This window comes from Geospiza fortis, unplaced genomic scaffold (assembly GCF_000277835.1).
Source record: "Geospiza fortis unplaced genomic scaffold, GeoFor_1.0 scaffold16, whole genome shotgun sequence".
Taxonomy (NCBI): Eukaryota; Metazoa; Chordata; class Aves; order Passeriformes; family Thraupidae; genus Geospiza; species Geospiza fortis.
Window position 1 is genome coordinate 3,282,154 of NW_005054302.1, and position 22,982 is coordinate 3,305,135.

At 38.8% G+C, this 22,982-nt stretch overlaps 2 protein-coding genes across 4 annotated transcripts in view; one reads left to right on the forward strand and one right to left on the reverse strand.

Annotated features, from left to right (window-relative positions):
- The window catches only part of ZDHHC20 (zinc finger DHHC-type containing 20), a 31,339-nt gene extending 10,638 nt beyond the window's left edge, over positions 1 to 20,701 (forward strand). The window contains exons 5-12 of one of the 2 annotated variants that reach the window (XM_031065988.1): positions 1,064 to 1,096; positions 1,877 to 1,997; positions 8,274 to 8,406; positions 9,990 to 10,116; positions 11,346 to 11,435; positions 12,523 to 12,623; positions 13,009 to 13,086; positions 15,229 to 20,701. In XM_031065988.1, the coding sequence (XP_030921848.1) occupies positions 1,064 to 1,096; positions 1,877 to 1,997; positions 8,274 to 8,406; positions 9,990 to 10,116; positions 11,346 to 11,435; positions 12,523 to 12,623; positions 13,009 to 13,046 (643 nt within the window). In that variant the 3' untranslated portion in view covers positions 13,047 to 13,086; positions 15,229 to 20,701. The remainder of the gene's footprint in view (positions 1 to 1,063; positions 1,097 to 1,876; positions 1,998 to 8,273; positions 8,407 to 9,989; positions 10,117 to 11,345; positions 11,436 to 12,522; positions 12,624 to 13,008; positions 13,087 to 15,228) is intronic. The other variant, XM_005417686.2, reaches the window with a different exon arrangement.
- Positions 20,702 to 21,450: 749 nt separating this feature from the next.
- On the reverse strand, positions 21,451 to 22,978 carry MRPL57 (mitochondrial ribosomal protein L57). 2 transcript variants are annotated; one of them, XM_005417687.3, is made up of 2 exons: positions 22,840 to 22,978; positions 21,451 to 21,939 (listed from the first exon to the last, which is right to left on the reverse strand). In XM_005417687.3, the coding sequence occupies exon 2, from the start codon at positions 21,932 to 21,934 to the stop codon at positions 21,623 to 21,625; it is 312 nt and encodes a 103-aa protein (XP_005417744.1). In that variant the 5' UTR covers positions 21,935 to 21,939; positions 22,840 to 22,978; the 3' UTR covers positions 21,451 to 21,622. The 2 variants fall into 2 exon arrangements, with proteins under 2 accessions (XP_005417744.1, XP_030921849.1); XM_031065989.1 differs by having other exon boundaries at positions 22,965 to 22,976.
- Positions 22,979 to 22,982: the final 4 nt, after the last annotated feature.

Below are 22,982 nucleotides of genomic sequence, written 5' to 3' on the forward strand. Positions count from 1 at the left end.
CATCTCTTTAGTGCGTTCATGTCTTCAGTGGGCCAGTTCCTTCTGTTGGTGCAATATTATGGTACAGCCCTATTGTCTAAGGTGGCAGAACTTTTTAGGAAACTTGCTTGTAGCCTTGTAAAACAAAGATTATATTAAAAAATAGATTAATTAAAAAGTAAAAAATCATATAGATTGAAAGTAAAGAAAGGTAGGTCCGAGATACCAGCACCAGCTAAAGCTTATTATTGCACTGTTTCATTGTATCTTGTTTCTGTAGCTTTGAAACAGATGTGTTCTGCTAAAAATGTTTATCTCAAAAATTGGCAGTAGAGTCACATGCCTTTAACATTTCAAAAACATCCTTGCTATCCCCTGTTTTCATTGTGAATCATCAGAGGAATCTGCACAGGCACTGAAGGCTGAGGCTATGCATGAGACTTCAGTAGGCTGAGCTTGAGGAAATCTCATTAACTGAAGCACCTAATACACATCTTTTGGCTAAAATCAAATTTGTTAGCAAATACAGTGAATGGCTCTGTGTCTGAAATGTCCAGTAACTGTGTTTACTTTAAAACTGGATTAAAGTGGCATGTGAACTATTCAAATTGCCCTTTGTGCTGATCTTTTCCTCCATTAACTTAAAAAAAAGACAAGCAGCAAGCAAAATGGTAGAAAAAATAACCCTAAGGTAGACTTAGTTGAAGTGGATGCCAGGCTAACACACCTTATCCACACAACCCTGACAGATCCTTTGGATTTGTTTTCTCTGCACACACATAAAACTAGTGTGGCTTAATGAACTGGTACATGGTGTTGCTCAGTAATGCTCCCAATGCTAATTTAAGAAACTCTCCTCATAACTCTTCTGAATTTCAATTGGTTCTTTTAGGTAAAAGAACAGCTGCTCTAATATAGAGAATTTGTATGATTGAGAAGGGCTTGAAAAAGATACAGTAGGGCAAAATACTTGAAAAAATCAATCAATAAAAAACAACACCCAAAACTGTAGAAGCTAAAGTTATGTGTCTTGGAAAGAAAACGTGTTTTTTTGTCTTAACTTGCTGGAAATTCTCTCTTTCAGATGTGTATTAAAAATGGATCACCACTGTCCATGGTAAGTTTATATTTTAAAAAATCAGTATAAGAATGATGAATTAGATGCTACTTCAAAAATGAACTTCTGGAGTAAACTTTGATTTCCACAGAAGTTCTTTAATATATGGGAATAAATGTGTGATGCAGTGTTAAAGTTGTAAGCCCAGTAGTCCAAATCGTGCAGTTTCTCCTCATATAGAGAAACCTTGACATTAACGAGACCTGTGAGAAAATCCATTTCTTTCTTTTGTTTACTCTGTTGGTGTTAGCAGGAGAGGAGATACCACTGCAATGGGAGAGTAATTTCTGGATTTTAGGTGATATGTATGACCCACTCAGACTCTTCTGCACTTTGTATTCACTGGTAGTCAGTAAAAATATTATCTGCTATCACTGTGAAAAACGTTACTACCAGTAGTTGACTTAGAGGTGGTTTTGTAACCAAGCAGCATACACTGAAATTGATGGTGAGGTTCCTGTTACTTTCTGTGGTGCCTGCGGTTAGTTTGTAGTGAGAATTGTTTCCTGTATGGACTGTCTGTATTGTAATGCTTTGCCAGCTCATGTCCTGTCCTACAGAATCATGGGGGGCAAAATTCATGTGAGAGGCCCAGATCATTCAGCCTGAGAAATTTCCTTCGAAATAGTGGCTTAAATTGCTTCTGAAACACTGGTGCTAGAGTGTTTTGGACATACCACTGACATCATACACATTTTGCTCTGTAATGTATTGTGGGTTTTTTGTTTGTTTTATTTTTTGTATACCTTAGTAACCTTTTTCTCTTTCCCCTCCTTCTAGGGTGAATAATTGTGTGGGATTTTCTAACTACAAATTCTTCCTCCTGTTTTTAATGTATTCCTTACTGTACTGTTTGTTTGTTGCTGCTACAGTCTTGCAGTACTTCATAAAGTTTTGGACAGTAAGTTCTAAGGCTTTTTTTGGTTGTTGTTCATTTGTTTAATCCTGCATGTGTTATTGAAGGCTGCATCAGCATGTTGTCACTCACTATTTACTCTGTTCTGTGGTTCACTATCATTAATGACATCAATCAAAGTGACTGAAGCAGGAGAACCTTATGAATTTTGATGAAGTAAATGTATTACACTGCCTGGGATGGGTAACTGGGGAAAGGAGTTTTGATGAGGACACTGTGCAATTTCTCTGCTCCATCAAAATTAAGTGTCGCAGCTCAGGTTTTTATGAGACTATGAGATACAGATATGTAGATAAAGAAGGAACAGACCCTATCAAACAATGACATATATGTACGATTATATATATGTGTGTATATAATAAATACTGACAAATATGAAATATAAATAACAATTTTATATCTTCCCAGACTTATCTATGGATAATCTGCTGCCAGCTAAGGCAGATTAATTTATTGGGAACTATCTGAGCCTTGTTTTGGAGTCCCTACATAGGCATGTTTGAACTTCATATTAGTGGCTTTTATGATCTTGTATGAACAGAATGCTAGGATATGTACAGTATGAATGCTGTACATCTTCCTTGCAACTTTATGGGTTGTCAAATGGGTAATACACATACATCCATCTTAGTATGTTTAATAGCATTTATGTGAAGGCAACCATCCTTGTATGTCAGTGTTATATTGCACCTATCAGCTTTGATGCAGTCACATTCCAGGCTGAACACATTGCCTTCTGTAGTTGTTCCCTTTCATCTAGAAAAACTTGTAGTGTGCCTTCCTATCTCTAGGCTGAAGTGTTAGTGGCATAATTCGCATGCTCATTTCCATTAATGAGCATGCGAAAAGTTACCACAAGTGGAAGGGTCTCAATCACATCTTTGGGTAAATAATACCACATATTTCTTAAATGCTGGCTGCTGTCAGAGTAACTGGGAAAAGTAGTAATTATCTGCAGCAGTAGATATTGGTATTTGCTTTACTGGAGCAAAAGGTTGCTGCCATGTCAGGGTAAGAGAAGTTTGATCATGTATTCAAAATATCTGTACTTTGAGACAGTTGGCATTAGTTAAGATAAACTGTGCAAAGAAGTTTGTGTTCATCTAAACTTGTGGGTCTGATCTGCCAAAGTACTGCGTTCCTCTTAACCTGTGAATTCTGTATAGCAGCCTGTTACTAGAGAGCATGGAGCCATGTGCGAATTGAGCTGTCAGTACTGTGAGATGAAAGCCATAAATGTGTTTATCAGTCATAGCTGGGTCTTAAAAGATATTTCAAATTAAATGGTCTGATTCTGCTGTTCAGTCTTTCTTGGCTGTAAAATAGTTAAATTTTCAATCTGTGAATGTGCCATTTCCAAACATCTGCCTGGCTGCTTTCCAGTGCTTTGTATGCAATTTCTAAGGAAACTGTAGATGCGCTCTCTCATATTTACCAGTCAGTGCTAGAACAAAAAAAAAAGAAAAAAATAATTTGCTTTGCTATATTACTTCATAGTTGTTAGTGCAACAAAAAAGGCCATAGGACAACTGCCTACAATGAACAAATATTTAATACCAACATTTGCAGCAGGACTCTTCCAAAGCTCATCAGACACAATGGTGAAGTGGACTCTCAAGCAGAGGAAGTAAACTTAAGAGGGATGATTTTTTTTATTATTGATTCAGTTGTTAAAAATGCTTCCTGCAAGAATGGACTACTTCTGAAATGTAACAATAGACAATGTAATTGTGTACTTGCTTTCAATTCCAGATACTTCCAAGACTGAATCTGGCAATGCCCTGATCTTATCAGCAGAATAGGTCTCTGACTCACTTTACTCATATTAAGTCACCCACTTCACAAAGCTAAGACACTTCTGAACTTATAACTGACTTATTAAAGTACATTTCCAGAAAGAGGTGGCAGCTCCATAATCATGTAGGCTTGCAAATTTTTGTATGTCTCTTGTACATAAGCTTTTAGGCAAGTGCTCTCTTGGAAGGTTCTCTGTACATCAGTATGCAAACCAAAGCAGAGTGCTGCTGATACATGCTGTCTGTAGATTGCTTCAGTATATTGCTAATCCTCAGCTTTGTCTGCTACAGCATCAGACAGATTGCTGTTTGGACATTTTCTGTCAAGGCTGTCTAGATGCACAGAACCACTGAATATTTTGAATTGGAAGGGACCCTCAAGGTTCATCAAACTCTTCAGTAAACAGCCCATATGGGAATTAAAAACCCACAAGCTTGGTGTTATTAGCACCATGCTCTAAAACTGAGCAAATCAAGGTTGTTTTTTCCTCCCAAAGCTTGACTACAGGAAATGTTACATACCTTCAGAAGGTAGTGCTTATTTTTTGCTTCCTCACACATGTTTTTCAGAGACTGTGCAACAAAGTGCTGGATACCTCCAGTGTTGGAAAGAAGTATGGACTGTTCTTGGGGAATGTAGCCTGGGGGAAGAACTTGTTATGAGGTTGTGGAGGTGTATGTGCTAAGTACACAAATGTAGCAATCCCTTGTTTTGCACTGTTGATAATACTTGCATAGAGACATGATGCTCCTACCCAGATACCTGGAAACATTGTGAGACATGCACACCTACCAAATTCTTCTTTTGAAGAAAACCTTTGTATTTCTCACTTGCATGTGCAAGACTTTTACACAGCACATTTCATGCACTATGCGAAGTGCTGAAGAAAGGTCTTGATTCTGTGCATACAATAGTGGAACAACTGCACTGCCTGGAAATGTTTACCACAGGCTTGCACCCTGATGCTGATGTTAAAATCTGTTTTGTAGATAAGGGAATGTTACTGATTTCTTTATTTATATCTATAACTGCTTTTTCTAGATTCATGACATTTTTATTTCTACCTCAGAGGTTGTTAAAGATAAAATGTCAGTGTAACCAAATATCTTTGACACAAACATCAGCACTGGCTGGACGCCCAGTGCTTGATGCCTTGTTTACACAGTGCGTGGTGATGCTTCCCAGCTTATATTTGTGTCTACTCCTATTCTTGCTGCACTGCCACCTCCTTGAAACCATTATATTTTCCAGTCATTTGCAGTGTCTTTCACTGTCCTCCAGATTAATTTTCAATCCTTAGTATAGCTAAATAAAGGATGTGATACATGTCCTGGGTGGATAGCACATGCTTCCACAAAACTTTGGTTGTGTTAATAATAGGGGGGTAAAAAAAAAGGATTGGTTCCACATCATTAGTTAGAACTCATTCCTTCTGACTATACTAAGGATGTAGACCAGATGTGAGTTTTTTTCAGAGATTAGGCTAGACCTATCTACTGAAAAATGAGGAACAAATCAAGCTCAGACAGCACTTTTGTTTGAGGGGTTTTGTGACCTGATACCAATCAAGTCACTGTTTGTGAAAGAGTTTGTAGGGGACTCTTGAATAGTGACTGGCTTCAGCCTATTGTGTGCTAAGTAGTCCAGATTGTGTTGTGCAAATTGCTTCCTTTTGTAAATTCTGCAGCTCTCTCACCTGCAAGTGTCTGCTTCTGTGCTGCTGCTGAGCATAACGATCTTAAATAACCAACGTCCTAAGTTTCACTCTCTTTTCACATGCGGGGGGCATGTGGACTGCTGCTAGAACACCACTGTGAATAAGCTTGTTATACACACTCAGTGTGCATGCTTCTCTCCAGTAAAGAAATGGCCTTTTTTGAAAGATGCTTCAGTTCTGCAGCTGTCATTCAGGAAATTACAACCAGCGGCTGAAGCTGGGTAGTCAGAAGAGGTAAATGCTCCATGGGGGTCATGCAGCTTGTTCATGCATAATTCAAAAAATCCTCCAGGTTTTAGAGCTGCTGGTTTAGGAAGATGCAAGTGAAATAAACTTAGATTTTCTGACCCACAGAACACACAAAGACTAAGCTGCTGCCGCTCTTTTAGCATCAGAATAAGCTCCTGAGAATTCCTTATAGAGAACTATTTTGTTTAAATATGTAATTTTTAAAAAGTCATAGGAATTCAAGTTACAAAAGTCAGTTGGGCAGCTGGGGAACACTGCAGTGTGCTCTGAGGTAGAAAGAGTTACTATTGCTTCAACAGAAGCTTAGGAATAACCAGCAACTGGAGTATTTTGCTGGGCTGGATTTCAGTGGATCACAAAACACATCAAATCCCTACTGCAGGTGGAAGAGGGACTGTTGCACGAATTGTCAGTAAATAAGTAAAAAAATGGCCAGTAAAAAGGAAGCTGAACTTAAATGGCAGTTTAGAGAGCTGCACTCTGCTGTCATTTGCTTACTGTAGAATTATCTGATGGCAGCTAGCACTTTTGAAAATGCTGTGTATATCTGCCTGACTCTATTGTAGATGCTTGGGCTCTCCCTAAGCTTTTTGCACATAAATGGAATTTAAAAGCCATACATCTTACCTACAACACATCAGTTAAGTGTTGGCATCTTAGCCAAGATACCACTCTTTAGGTTTAAAGTTTGGAATTCAAAAGCTAATTTGAACCCCGCTTTCCTGTTTCTTCCTTTGTTTTCTCAAGCACTGGTTCAATTTCAGGTGTTATACTAAAGATGCATCCTACAAACTGCTCTGTATTGAAGGAAATTAGGAAGAAAAACTGTACTGATTTGTTATCTCTTAAATGAAGAAAATTGTGCAAAGAATGGCAATTTATTTTTTATGGTTTTGGCTGAAACTGCGTCTAATGGTAATGGATATGTTCTGCAGTCAGAAAGATTTTTAATTAATAAACCATTACTTGATACCTCAGGAGTATTCTGAGCTTTTCAGACCTTTGTGAATGGTTTCATCATACACAATATTCACATAATTCTTATTTGTGATGGAAACAACTAGCAAAGAAGGAAATTGGTGTAGTCATGCTGACCAAGCTGAGCAACCACTTGAAAGTGATCCAGTCACAATCTGAATTCTAATACATCTATGCTTCAGTAGATTTCATGCCTTGGAAGTTAGTAGTAGGCTCTTGCGTTCTTCATCATTTTCTTGGAGAACAGGGGCTAAAGCTGCTGATGTGCTTTGGAAATTGGCACATCCAAGAACACATTTGCACACCAACCATTTTGTTCTTAACAAAGCCTGTGCTGTTTTCAAACACCCTGTGTTAACATAATACTAGTGTTTAATAAATTGTCTTTCTTTGCGCAAAGCTTTGCCGCAGGAAAGCTGCAGAGAATTGTCCAAAGGTAAAATACAATATTGCTGTCAATGTTTAAATGTGGTTCCTACTACAATTTTTCTAGTCCAGTCATTCATGGCAGATATTCGCATCATCACAGAAGGAAGGAGACTAGTAATCTGTTGTCTATAAATATATAAGCTGTGTACAGGGAAATGGATATACCTCTGTGCACTTGATCTTAATTGAAATGTGTTTTAGCTTAAAAAAGAAAGTCAGCTGTAGATAAATGGGTGTACTGAATGCACTAATGGAAAAAAGTAATGGCAGTAATGCTAAGTAAATAGCTGAGTAAAAATAGCCTCTCTGCTTTCATAATGTTGTTAAAGGTCAACTGCTTGAAAGTCCTGTGATTTTGAGGATATAGAGCTGGAGTAGTATTATTACAAATCCCATTGGCCTTTTGAAAGTCTGAAAATAGTTTGGGGTGGAATTGACAATCTGATATGGGTGGGAATTGCTTTCTTTATGGTGGTTATACTGAAATTGTTGTTTTCCACATAGATTTCTGGTGATTCACTTCTACCTGGTCAGACGTGGCAAATTTGTTTTGCTAGGTACATGCTTGTTGTTGCTTAAACATTAGAGGTGATCAAAAATTGAAGATCTATCCCATGTCTTGTTTAGGACTTGTTCATGACAGGCATTTACCTTTTATGTTTTATGTTTATACCAGCTGAGAATTAGGTACAGTATTACTACCTTGTGGCAGGAATTGCACTTTTTTCCCCTTCAAAAGAAGTAGCTTTGGACATATTTTCCCCATGTCTCTTTGTCTGTGGCTGCACAGTTAAGATTTTCTGGTATAGAAAATGTTTTGTCTTGCCCTCTACTATGCATTTGAAAAGCACAGATGAACAAGTGCACTCACAGTACTAAACTGGGGGAAGGGGTACCCATGAGATTTAAATGCTGTCCTTTTCCAGTTTAACGTGACGTGAAAGGAAAAGCTGCTGCTTTTTTTTCTTGATGAAAACTGAGGTGAAAGACCTATAGCAGTCTGGGTGTGGCAGGAAATGTTCAGCTACAATAGTGCCTTAGTTGCTGGGAAGTGTTAACATATATTAATCTCTTTCTCTCTTTCTCCCCAGAATGAATTGCCAGATACCCATGCAAAGTTCCACGTACTATTCCTTTTCTTTGTGGCAGCCATGTTCTTCATCAGCATACTGTCACTCTTCAGCTACCACTGCTGGCTAGTTGGCAAAAACAGATCAACTATAGGTCAGTCCATTGGGATATGAAACTTTTCCTGGTCCAGAAAATGACAATTCAATGAGAATGTGAGGCCTACGTGATATGTCATCACATATATCAATATTGATTTTTTCAATATTGTGCAATAAAAAGCATATTTGGTGGAAGTAATTAAAGGTGAAACAAAAGGGAAGGTGAAGCCTGTGGGGGGCTCTCTGCTGGAGCCAAGCATTCAGATTCATGATGACTGTTCATTTCTTTTGTTTGTATTTTTGAGACCTCTGTGGCACCATGCATTTTTGTTGTGATTTTAAAGTGTGATGTAACCCAATTGCTACTCATCACTCTGTTGCTCTAATACTTAAGAGTAGCTGGGTGTCCCCTACCAAGTCAGAGGCTCTGCTGTACATGAACATGTACTACATTTTGAACTAGATGCAAACAAGTATTCTTAAATCCTGTCAAAAAAACCTAACATTATTATTAGGAAGTGGCTTGTAAGAGTGTGATAAAAATGAAAACACTGATGCACATTTCCTAGATAATAAGAGATTCCCATATTTTTATGCCTAAACATTTTAAATGGCATTGATCAGCATAAACAGGCTATGTGCATTTAATTAAAGTTCTTGCTAGGAAACACTTGAGAGAGGTTTTTGCAGTTTGTGGAGGGACAGAGACTGATGAGTATTTCTACAACTGAGTAAGTCAAAAGCTTATATCTTTCATTGGAATTTAAATTTCTAACCTCAAAAATAAGTGGGTTGATTAAAAGTAAAATAATTTTTGGCTAGAATTTTTTCGCTAGAATTTTTTGATTGGTTGATAGGATAGTTATTTGAATTATTTTTCTTTGACATATCTACAGGTAAGGAATATTCACAGTTTCTTTTTAGCTTTGAAGAAAACTTCAACATATTCCTTACCCAAAAGTCAGTGGTCATAATTGGCCACACAGTTCTTTATCTGCTTTCTGGATCATGATCTTAAAAGACAAGATATTGGTATGGAGGGGAGCAATGAGTCCTCTCAGTTGTTGGCCAAGGGCGTAACTGGACTGAGTACAAAAATGGTGGTGGCTTGCTATAGTTCATGGTGTGTCTGTTTCTAATGTAATAGATTTCATCTTCCTCTGATACCATGGGATGCTCTTAATTCAGCTTCCTAATTTGGTAGATGTGGAAAAACCTCTTTTGTATGGGCTTAGGTCCAGCAGTGCTTATGGTAAATTACTCCTAAAAGGGAAAGCTGTCTGCTCAAAGAAGGCTGAAGAGAGAGCAAGTCACCAAGGAAAAAGGGATGTATGTGGATATCTTTGCCATGCTGATGGTATTTAGCTTTATCTCAGACTTTGTTAAATGTAAAGAGAGAAAGTTGACAAGGTAACTGTCCTCCTTACCTGATTTTCTCATTTTTCACTAACTCTGTGTTTTTTCCCTTCTGATTACTTGAGATTTTTTAAATTCCCCCCCCCACTCCCCCCATAACATATACACCAAGATCACCTCACCGTGCCCAAAACTGGCTCCACAGCAGAGAAGTTTGGGTTTGTTTCTTCATGCTCCCTGGCTCCTTAGTGGTTTAAAGAATTGCATGTTTTTATTTTACAGAAACATTCCGTGCACCCACATTTCGAAATGGTCCTGATAAAAATGGCTTTTCTCTTGGATGCAGCAAAAATCTAAGGGAGGTTTTTGGAGATGAAAAGAAGTATTGGTTACTTCCTATCTTTACCAGGTATTTAGTCTGAACAGTAATGAATTAGAGAATTAATTGATTCCATGACTTCCACCTTGCTTCCTTTTCTACTAAAAAATAAAGCATAGCTGAAAAGCCAACTTGTATATCCAGTACAATAAATATTGGTGCAGGGAAAATGTGCAAGAGAAAATGATCAAACTCCACACAGGGTTTTCATTCAAAGACAGAGCTTGTTGACAAGAGCCTTTTAAATGCAGAAGTTTGAAAAGCTTTGAGAAGCATATTGCAAAAATTGTACACCTTTTGGTGGTAGTCTCAGTGATTATAGAGCAGAAATCAGCAACTCAGAGGAGCTCAAACAGCTGCATCCTGACAACATCAGCTCAGAAACACCCTCTCTTGGCCATGGAAAAGCTTGACAGCTTTCCTTTTGCTGTAGATGACACTTTAGGAATCAAAAGCCATCTAAGAAATTGCATGTAAATAAGAAACAGGAGGGAAAAAAATCTGATATGATTAAAAATGCTGGAATTAAAATGTCAGCTGAGCCAGCATTAGGCAGTTGCAGACAAGCCTTATGAAGCAAGGCTGATGTGCTGCACACTCCAACCACAACCAGATTTCAGCAGAATGGAGTAGGAACTGTGTTTCAACACTGCTCTTGGGGGCCTGTGTATCAGGTAAAAATGTTGCTGAACCTGTTTGTGAAGCTGAGGTCTTGGTATCAAACTGCAGAGGTTATACCAGCAGCTTAAGTTGACTCAGCTGTTTGCTCAGCTACCGTGTGATTAAAGACGGAAGCTCCACAGTAGATGGCTCGATCTGTTTTGCTACCACATTTTATCCTGATAAACTTTAAAAGAAAGCTTAGCTAATTTCAAAATTATGAGTGAAGGGGAAAGCATGGCCACCAGAATGTTATTTATTATACCCTTCTGAGGTTGTAAATACCAGAGAGTCTTGCCATGTGTGCATGCTGGTTTGGGGGAAGATTAGGGCTACAGTCTACTGAAATACATCTGTGTTTCTGAAATCTACAGACTTGTGCTTGTGCACAGCAATCCATACTCAGTGATAGAGTGGGAATCAATTGAGCTCCAAGATTTAATTAACTGATCATCTGATCTAGTGGTAGAACTGCCTTGCTAAAGTCTGGAGCTCAGCTAATTGATTTGACCCTGTAGCATTTGCCTCTTCCGTGGGTCCTTGTTCAGTTCACTTAAGTCAGCTACCAACAGTGATTTGAGTCTTTGTTTCTCATTTAGTTTGGGAGATGGATGTACTTTCCCAACTCGTTTGGTGATTATGGATCCAGAACAACTTGCAGTCTCAAGCCAAAATGAACCTGCCAAAAGGTAGCTGTAGCACTTAAATACTGATTTTGTACTGTTTCATACTTATCTAGAGAAAAAATTGTTTCAAAGTTAGTTTTTGAATTCTTTATGCTTCTTATCACTTCAGAATAAGTTTGTAAGTCTTCAGTGAAGGACAGAATGGATTAAGACTGAAAACTTGACTATGTCTTGGTTTTGTTGTAACATAAGGCTCTAAGGAAGAAGTAATAAAGAAAGTAAGGGAGCTTACTGGCTCTTAGCAACAATCCAAAATGTCCTTGGGAAGACTGAATAATTGTCCATGGGAAAAAAATGTTTATTTGCTTGATTTGGGTTTTTTTTTTTTGTGAAAGACAAGGTATTATTTGTATTTCATCTCCTCGAGCATGCTTAAGCAAGTAATGCGGAGACAGTTTGTAAGAGAAGTAGATCTCTCATGCTGGGATTTTTAGCTCATTACTTTTTATCCCTCTCAAATTCGCATGTTTTGTATCTTCAATGTATTTTCAAAGTGACAAGAGTCTCTGTGTGCAGTTTCTGTTTACATTTGCCACCTTAGAAGTCTTCTCCATAGTTTAATGAATTTGTAAGCTGAAGGTTGTTGCCAACAGCAGTAACCTGAGTTACCAGACATTACAGGATTCAAAGGCAGTACAGAGAAGAAGTTACTTCAGTGCAACATAACCTGTGGAATTTACACAAGAACAGGACCCTTGTGCAAACAGCAAGGTATCCTTTTACATTCAGAAGATTGTTCAGAAGAAGGCCTTGGCATTTGCATGGGATAAGATAGCATTTGGCTGCTCTTCCAGATGGAAGTGCATAGGTTTTCTTTTTAGCTGTGTGGCAGTGTTACTGTCAGGGTACCATTTCTTGTGTCTCAATCCATCGGTTTTTTCCATTAGAAGTGAGTGGCCTGTGTCAGGTAGGGGTTTATTTTAGACTGATGACTGGAACAAGCCTGTAGAGGAATTAGGGCTGGGGGCAGGCAGCCATCACTGTAGGGTTTTTTGTTTTAACTTAGCTTTTAAATAACTTCACTATTCTAGAAATGTCTGAAGCAGCTACTGGTATTACAGAATTCCTGTTGACTTTGCTTGCTTTTCAGCTCTGTAACCACTCGACCACTCAGTGAATCACAAAATCGGTTGCTAGCCGGTGATTGTCAGTGGGTGGAAACTGGCCCTGAAGAGGAAAATGTGAAATCAGGTAGTGGTTTTGTTTGTGGTTCAGTTTTCCTTTTTATTTTTTTTTTTTTTAATTTTTGGCACCTAGAAAGTCCTTAGGAATTGGCTGGAGTGATATAGAAGAAAATGTGTTCCGTGGAATCAAGTCAGGATGTTTAGAATTAAGGCTAACTTGCATCCCATGTTCTGCTCCAAAATTATTTGTTGTGTTACGGTAGTGGATGGTATATGGATAAATAATTCCACTTTTGCACTTCAGTTCTGAGATTTGGGATCTTTTATGTTTGGTAAGGGGGAGGAAAATATTTTTCTAAAAGTAGGCACAACATGGTCAATGTGCTTGAAATCTTTGCTATTTATTATTCAGATCTGCAAAAACACATAATTGAGATTCTCTCACATTCTAGGTGCAAAAAAGCATATTATAGTTTCATTGGAAAGTTGATCTCAGCTAATTACTAACCAACCATCTCAATGAGAAACAGGTAAGACTAACATAATTGATTGCTATTTCTGTACGTGTATGAATAAAATTGACATCTCAAAGTCAAAAATCAACTAGTCATGGAATGACTCATCAGAGTCCTCTGATATTGGATGGGTAATAATAAAGTCTAAACAAAATTCAGAGTGGCTGTTGAGAAGACAAGAATGGGAGTAATGCTGTAGTGCAGGAAACATGGGTTGGCTAGGCCTGGGATGAGTCAGATTAATCCTGTAATTTAGATTAAAGTGGGTAGTGCTGGATTTGTTACCTGACCAGGGAAAAGAATCTGATGCTAAATGCAATTCTGAGATGAAATGCTGTCTTGAGGAAGAGCTCCTTAAATGTCTTTTTCTTAGTCATATATTGGTGGGCCATGTTCTGCTCTTTAGGAAGCTGCATGTGCCTGAGGAAGGAAGATCAGTAAGTGAATACAGGTCTCTGCATACAAACTGCTCTGTCACATTTGGAATTGACAGTGATCTTCTGGAATGTTTCTTGCATTAAAGTGCCCTGTGTGCACTTTGCATATAGGAAATACAGCACCTTCTGGTGCATATATTAAAGTTCTTTTGGTGTATTTCCAATGACTAAATTAGACTTCATTTATGTTGACTTTCTACTGTGGTGAGCTTATAAGTTACCATTAAGTTTTTCTGTCTGGAAGACAAACAAATCTTATTTGGTCAAGTAACAGCTGTAGAAGCTATAGCTGAGTCATTACTGCCCTTTTTTTTTTTTGGTGGTTTTTGTGGTGGGGGTGATGTTTTTGCAAGTAATTAACATTTTTATCAGAAATAAAACACTATATTTGAATTTGGTAAGCTCAGTAATTTTAGGATTACTTTTGTTTCCTTTCCTTTTATTTTTTTAAGGAGCCTTCTGACCTAAAATTATAGTTTTGGGAGGGAGTTGGTTTGTTTTCAAGGAAAAAAATCTTTCTAAAAGGCCTTTGTGGGTGATGGTGTGATGCTTGGCCTCATGTTGGTCAGTGTGCTCAGTGTAAACTCACACAAAACCAAGATTAGACTAGTTAGTTACAACTTCTGAAAAACCTACTCAACCATGAGAACTCACCAATGGTAAGTTTCCCCTTTACAACTTTTCTTAATGTTATATAAATGTGCTAAAGAATATCCCAACCAAAGGGTTCCTTTCAGCCTCCAGCTATATAAAATCTAATCTGATCTAAATAGGTCACGAAGGCTTTTCTGTTCTTCATGGAGCAGAAAAGAAGTTTCTGAGAGCAGCTCATCCCAGCAGCCTTTGATAGGGTATTACAGAAAGGTCTTAATCTTTCTTTCCACTGACCTAGAGAGGGAGCATAGATGACTGTTTTAAGCTAGACAATTAATTGGTAATAGTTTGAGATTAATTTCTTTTCTATCCTCCCTCTCTTCCTAAAATGAGGCCAGATTTACTAAAGGAAGAATTTGTACTTTGTGTTCTATTTGCCCAAACTACACTAGTTTTAAAAATTGTGTAAATAAAAGTGCATAATTGCACCCAATGCAAAAGCATTTGGGTATGCGTTACCTTAAATTAACTCAGTAACATAATGTTTGAACCATTCTGAGTTCAGTGGGATTTGATCACAGTTTAGGCCAAGATGGTTCATTCCAGTCCTGCATTTCTAAGCAACTGTACAATAGCTGTGAGATCCAGGATCTGTTCAATGCACTTCCATAAAACCCTGTAACAAGCCAATAGTTGTATTTTTGAATTTTGGGTCCATAACACACAGCAGAAGCAAAGCCATGGCTGATTCTGGTATACAGAGCTTGATTTGCAGAAGAAGGCCAGTTCCCCAGCTTCACCTAGGCAAATATCATTTGTGTCCTCACATCTATCAATTTAATTCAAAATTTGAATTGCCACTCAGGGATCCAGAATACTTTAGATGCAGATCAGTGGTGATGGATTGATGTTCTTAGCACTGATAAACTTCCAAAACATAAGAAGTATGAAATAAAAACCCACACCCTCCCAGAAGGCTATTTCTGAGCTAAAGTTGCCTTAACTACTTACCTTAATCAGAAGTCTGTAAATCATATTACCCTGGTGCATTTGTGTAATGCACTATGATTTGTTTGTTCAAAGCTAATTGGATAATTCCATTAATTACCTTTTTTTGTTTCACTAGGTTTCTGCAACCCATTTTGAGCTTGAATATTACTTAATTTTGTTTGGAAGGAGTTGAGCAGGAAAAAATGGAACATGAACATTTTAGGAAGAGACAAGAAATTCAAGTTTCTGCACAGTAAAATGGATTCTTGTAAGCACTATTGCAGAGCAGGGAAGTTAAGACAGATGCCTTAAGATTCTTAATGTGCATTTATGCAACACTGAATTATATACTGCTACCAAAGGGCCAGATCCAGAAGTGCCCTGCTTGGATGCACAAGGTCCAGAGTGGGAACTATGCATTTCTTTTATGCTGCAGTGGTGGGGGTAGATTGCAGAGACTCTTACCTCCTCACGGGCAAACTTCATACCTTAGGCACTGCAGAAGTCACTTCCATAGCAGGTCTCCAGAGTACAGAAGGAAAGAAAAAAGGAAAAGGAAGAAAAAAAAAAAAAAGTCAGCCTAGAGCATGGTCAGCAAGTCTGAAGTGGGAGTATACATATTTCAGATGCCAGGTGATGGGGAAGGGACTGGATGATGACTTCTTCTCTCTTCCTATTAACCAGTCTACCCCATGATCACAGCTCTCCAAGTCTTTTGGGACTGAGGTTTCCTTCTACTAGCTGTGCTTTGGAGCTAGGCAATGCCAACAACATAAAAGCCTTTAACTTGGGTGTTGCTTTTTTGCTATAGGATTGAGCTTCCTCATCATTTTAACTTGATTTATTTAACTATACCAAGGACAGAGCTCAAAGAAGAAAACTTGGGTTTTAGTTGAAAAAAAGATGGATTATTACTTTCCAACAATTGTCAGTCAGCATACAAGGAAAAGACAGTCCAAAAAGGAATTAACATAGTTCTTACATTTTCTGTTACTGTTTGCTGTGTTCTTTGTAAGGCAGCAACAAAATGGTAATGTACCCCTGAGAAAAATCATATTGCAGTTGTGTGTTTCTAGAAAGAGAACCAGCAGAGTACTACATTTCCATGGGACTCTTGATGGTTTATAAATACTGTTTTATACTTTTGTTTTATCTTTTTAATAAAGGCACAAGGTTTTATTGGTTCTAAAGTACAAATATCAGGTACTTAAGAGAAGATTAGTGTTAGATCATAGATATGTGTTAAAACACTGAAAAACTGCATCCTTTAGTCTCCCACTTTCAAGTCCAGTTTAAGTGATGCTGAAATTGCTAAAGACTGATGGCTTTGTGCAGCAATGTACCTGCTTACAAAAGGCAAAATGTGTTTCCTGTGTGAGGAATCAAGTCCATCCCATTCTTAGCTCAAGACCTACAGCAGACAACATGGTTTTTTTTTTTTCCTCACTTCTCTACAGAGAAGACTGCTAACTCATCTTTGAGTGGTATTGGAATTTTGCACCTGGAAAAAGTGGCAAATACTATTTTTCTGTCTGTAAGATTTCTGGTGTTCAGCTGCTGCTGATTACAAACAGACATGAGCCCTTTTGATACAGACTGAAGGTAGTAGTCAAACTGATGATCTAGTCCAAAAGAACCTGTTTGGTTTGTCTCCCAGACTGATTGCTACTTGAGTTAAATATGTTTATGATGGAAATACTAAGCTATCAAGTATACTGTAAGGTTTAAAATAAGTATTTTTTGTCTTTGGATATAATAAATTTTTCTTAAATATTAATCTTCTGGAACAAGAACTCTTTGAGAACTTATGATTTCACTGTTGGATATTCTTGAGACAGAAACAATGGTCCAAATTTGCATGTTTTATAAAAGTTGCAGAATGTTTCTTCAAACTTTGTACAAGAAATTTTGCATTTGCTAATTCCAAAATTTACAAAAGCATTTGCTACACATTGATCTGAAAGGTTTAGCTTTTTCTTCTCAATTGTTAAGTGAGAAGTGCCCATCTTAACATAAGCTCTCAGCAGTATCACACCAGCAAAATTTCTTGGGGAAGATAACAGAGAAAGAAGACTGCATGTTTAAATGGCTTGTTCTTAATACCAAAATTTGCGGCCCCAAACAGTGGTGGAACTGTCATGGGGGGCCTGGGATTTCATCTGGCTTTTATTGCATCCATGTATTATAGCTGAAATAACACATCCATGCACAGACATCATCTAGCAAAACTATAAGCAAAATGTATGTCAGAATCCTAAGTATCACTGAACTCAGCAATATGGTCTTTGCTCCCCCCACCTGCTCCCCAAAGTGCTTCATATGCCCCCCCTCCATGAATGTATGTATCCTGTAGGCCAACATCAGGAGAACTTGTTTGATTTCTTTAGTCAGGATAGTGAATCTACAGGAAAAACTGCAAGTAAACAGACTGTGCTATCTCCATGTGCATTTTCTAGCAAGTGCTGCTCTTCTGAAACCACTTTTTTGTATATCTGATGGACATTTTTGTGGCTTTTCATGAAGAACTGACAATTCTAACGTATTTATGCAGATCACAGGAATATTTTGTCCTAGATTTTTCTTCATATTTGAGGTAAGAAAAGGAGAGCAGGGTTTAGGATAATCCTGAGGCCAGAGTTACTGTTGGTGTAAAAGCAGGTATTACTGAAAGTCACTTTCACAAATACAAAATGTAGTAAAATGATTGAAAGATGATTCTCCCACATTCACTACCCCCAACCCCTTTTGGTTTTTACACCTGGGGAACTGGGGACTAAGAGAAACCCCAGACTGATTTAAAGGTATTAAGTTCTCTAAGGGAATTGTACTGCTGAACTCTAAGGGCATGCCAGCCAGTGGGATGGAGGGGTTAGGTTTTCCTGGCAGGACTGGGCTTTGGGGGAGGTATCATGGCTAAGGCAGTCAGGATGACATCCTCTGACTTTGGATTCTGTCCTGAGTGCTCCCTGGGCTGTGCTGTGCCAGAAGTCCATGAGGGAGCAGGATGGCTCTTTGGCTGCTGGGCTGCAAGCAGCCATATGTGTCCCTGCTAGCAGAGGCAGGGGCTGCAGGAAGGGGGTACTTTTGGCCCATGGTCAGGAGACCAGAAGGGGGATGGATCCTGAGAAACAACTGTTTAGGGTGTTGGGCTGTATTGTAAATGCTGGTTTTGTGCTTTAGCCTACTCTGTATCAGGGAGTCTTGAAAATACCTAGGTTGTCATTAAAAATAGCAGCCCTTAAGCTTTTAGATCCATTAAAGTAATGACTACTACAAGCAATCCATAGTAGTTATTGTAGGATAGTTGGCATTGGCTGTGATTAGAAACTGCTTTCTTGTTTCTTTCTGTTTTTCTCTTAAAAAAAAAAATCTACATACACTCAAAAAAATTTTTAAATGGCTTTAAATTCTCAGTGTGAAAAGTAAAGCCTGATATAGGGGAGGATTTAATTTTTCTGAAATGTCTTGAAACAAACCTGTCCCTGTGAATATGAGGCAGGAAAATCCACAAATAGAAATTACTTAAAACTACACAATACTGTTTTTTTTTCTTACTGTTATTTACTCACAGACTGTACAACACACACATTATTGCTGTGCCTACCAAAGGCGTATTATGGGAGGAGGGCAGGAAGAGGACTATTAATTGACTTGACATTAATTGACTTCCTACAGTATTGAGACTGTATTGATATAAGTCAGATGTGATTAAAAAACTCCCTTTTAAATAATCTGAGGGTTACTTTAGAGGAAGTTTGGGCACTTCTATTTTTAGTCATTTGAGTAGAAATCACTATAATATTTTTGTTAAAGCTGCCACTTGAGTGTGAAATATGCAAGTACCAAGCTACTTTTGGTATGCTGTTCTTACAAACTGCTCCTGTTCTCCAGAGTGCTGAATACTCACAGTTTTCAGGTACTATTTCTTTCCTTTGGTCTTGGGTGGTTCTTCTTTATTAATTATAAATCATCTTTTGGGTTGGGACAAATTTCAGTACCACTGAGTATGCACACAAAGACTTCATGATCTAACCGGAGTATGGTCCAGTTGTAGCTACGCAGAGCCCCAAGAGGAGGAAAACTGCAGTGTTTGCAGCAGTATTAATGTCTGGCAGATTCACCAAGATGTGCTGGCTCCGACCAAATCTGCCTGGATCTGGAGCACCAACTGACCAGATTTTTATTTAAAAGTTAACAACAAAGCCACGACAGCTTTGAGTTTCATAGTATGTGTTCTCCAAGGACACCCTCTAAAGTTGTGTCTGACTGGGGGATTTGGGTGTGCAGTTAGAGAGGCTCCAAAGAGCAGTTACTTTTAGCTCACAAACACGTCTTTTCGCGGTACCTAAAAAACAGCAATGTGTGCAGCTTCAAAGGCTCTTCTATCCCTAAATGGCACCAAAGAGAGCAGCTGCGCGTGAAGGGATTTAGTACTGAACACATTTGTTACACTCATTTCTGTCAATTTATTTTGTATATAGAGCTTTTTATACACATTTTTCTTAATTTTGTAACTGTTGTGAAACATCATGAAGCTACAAGTAGTTTGTTTTAATGCGGATTAAAACCAGTGTTTGGCCATTTGTTTTCTGAAGCCATTACTTGAATTTGTTTCCTTGAGGTAGTGAAGTCTGATAATGTTTACAAGATCGCTTTCTTTTATTTTGGGAGCTTTCCCCATCTTTCTTCCTACCCCCTGTCCTAAGAAACAGAGAGCTCATGCTCAGCACTCAAGCAGATGTGTCAGAGATGAAGAATTTGTATTACTTTGTCACCAAAGCGTTGGGAGTGACGTGCTGATTCCCTTCCGTTTACACTGCTTAGCTGACAACTTAAAGACGCTTAGCATGGTCCTCTGTGATTCCTCCTGTCCCTTATCCTGTTATCAGCTTTATTGTGGGAAACTTAATTCTTCCTGAATGATGATTTACAATCATGAAGCTATCCCAGACAGAGGCAGCATTCCTCCTGTTAAGTCTGTTCCGTTTTTAACTTAGATGAATGAAACATCCCTGGGTTATCTCTGCAGTTCCTTTTGTATTTGCTAGCAAGGGTCATCAACATTTGCACTAATCCCAATGTCCCAGCTATTCTACTTCCACAAAGTTATTTTTAATTGTGCTGCCTAAACTTGGAATGAGCTGTATTTAAGTTTGGGATTACGTGTAAAAGATACCTGTAATAATGATGCACTTACTGTATTTTTTTGTATGTTACAGATAGGATTCATCCTATGCACAGAGAAAACGTTGCCATTTATAGTTTAATACTTGAAGTAACTTTTTGAAATGGGCTTTTATAAATGAATTAAATACAAAACCACATTGCTTTGCCTGGAAGTTCCTTCATGTTTTAATTGTATTTGCAATTTCCCCGTATGTATACTTTTCCATAAAGTTCTCTTAAGCCATTTATAACCAATGGAAGTGCATTCAAGATTTTGTACATCAGTATTCAGGCCTGTTCATACTTCTCTGAAGTATAATTCATGTTTAATAAAAAAGTACCATTTTAAGCCTCTTTTCCAAAGTGATATGAATGGACTTGGCACTTGAATTCATCAGTGAATGCAACATAACCTAATAAAAGTATGTGAAAGAATCTGAAAAGTGCTCAGCTGTAGCATCTGTGTTATTAGATCACTGAGAAAAACTGCCTACCTGGGAAACACTGCATCATTGCTCTGGATTTTACACTCCCGCTGCAACAAACCTAAGATTACACTCACTCTTGACACATCTTCCAGGTCACTGGGTCTTGTGGGAAAATAAAAAGCCTGACTTGTGGCTAAATCTTATTCCTCCAGGACACTAAGCCTGACTTAGAAGTCAACTGCTCAAACAGGAATCAGCCATGTTCCTTTTAGATCAGGAACAATCTGTCTAAGAGAGCTGTAACACCCAAGTTGACACTGACACGACAATAACACTGGCAAAGATCAACAATTCTTTCCAGAAAGTTTTTTTAAAAATGGAACATTTTATAACATTCCATGAATTCCAGCCTCATCCCTCTGTCTCTGCAGTTCTAGTTCCCCTTGGTCCTTGCATGCCTGATGGCAAGTGTCATAGTCATGTCTCAAGTACCTGGTGTGCAGAGAACAATCCCTGAGGAAGGCAGTGACCAGCCCACGCCACATGGCCAGTACCAGCAGATGAGCCCTTTCAACACAGCAGGAGTGTTCTCCAGGCTTTCAGAAGGCAATCACTGAAGCTATCTAGGTTTTACATAGCTGAAGCTAAACTAGGTTATCTATAAATCACCACCACTGCACCTGGTAACTTGCTATTTAAGCCCTGAAGAACAGAGGGCGGACAGACAGTAGAGAGGCATGCAAATAACTTCTCTAACAAAGCAATAATAATAAAACGTAGGCTGTTCCAGAGGACTACTTTTAATGTAGTATTTTGTACACCACAGCAACATCTTATTTGTCACCCACCCTAATTACAGTGAAATACCATAACAAGTATGAGAGCAGATCCGAGGGTAGTGCACAACATGTGCCAAATAGAAATATGCTGTGTTACTCAACATGTCCACTTCTTTGTCACATTTAAGTGGTTTAAATGATCGCTGATGTATCTATGCTCAGGAAACTTGGCTTGTTTCAGGCTTTTGAAAGCTTCCCACTTGGCACGTCTCTCTTCCGTGTTGTGTTTGTATTCCTGTTCCTGTGTCAGGTAAGGTTGGCTGAGCCAATATTCGTTCTCTGCTTCAATTTCCAACCTTCGGATCATCGCTTGCTTCATCGAAATGGTAACCTGTCTCGGTCGCCTGTACTTCCCAATCCATTGTTTTCCAGGAATTCTCTTCCGCAGTAATACTGTTGTTAAAAACATTTTGCCTTAAAACATAAACAGAAATATAAAATGCTCATTACCTTACGGAGAAAAATAAAACTTTGACAAGAAAGATTAGAAGCTCTGCACTCACTCCACTGCCTTTTAGCTGGCTGGTTTGAAGGTTCAAGCTCAGAGCCTGGTAACCATCACACACAGCAGGCAGCACAAGGCCAGATACGCTGGAAACTTCAGAAGCAAAAAAGGGGAATCGAAATCGATGTAACTTAAGAATTTATTCAGTTATCCTTACACTGCAATTAAAGCATACCCTCCATAAATTATTTTAGAAAAATCCAGTCACAGATACTCAAGAATGAAGGGTTCACTTTGCTCATGCCTTCTTCAAATAGCTGTATTGTCAAAACAGAGCATTTCCAGCTCTGTCTTCTCAATCCAAATCTGGCCTTTCCTCAGCATGAGGTTTCGGACTACAGTCTCTCCGTAAACTTATTGGTATGTAATTACCTAGTCTCGTATCCTGACCGAGGGAAATCTGGTTGGTAGAGAGAAGCAATTAGAATTAGACCAAGTGGCGTAAGCGGAAAGCACCAACAGACCCTGCCACAACACGCTGGGTGTAAGGGGAGGGAAAAGCCGAATGACGTTTAAACTTTACAAATGCTCTCTGTTAAGCTGCTCATTAGTCCCACACCCGCTAATGCCCACGTTTCACACTACGCGGCATTTCATCAGCTTTACGGAATCACAGAATACGTGGAGTTGGAAGGGACCCACAAGGATCATCGAGTCCAACTGGCCCTGCCCACGACATCCCCAGGACCCACACCATGTACCTCAGAGTTGTCCGAACCCTTCCTGAACTCTGTCAGCCGTGACAGAAGTCACCCAAGCACCTCGAGTACGGCACAAACCAACACTGCCGCTAACAGAAACCAACCCACCCCGTTCCCACGGTGCAGCTCCACGCCGGCGTCCCACTCTCCGGCCCGATTTAGAAGTGAAGTCGCGGGGATCCGCGGGGGCACGGCTACCCCAGCTCCCCAGTTCCTCTCCCAGCTTAACTCACCGACAAGCTCCGGCGGCG

Bases quoted from the DNA above. Each gene is read 5' to 3' on its own strand.
- MRPL57 (XM_005417687.3), bottom strand. From the start codon at position 21,934: ATGTTTTTAACAACAGTATTACTGCGGAAGAGAATTCCTGGAAAACAA.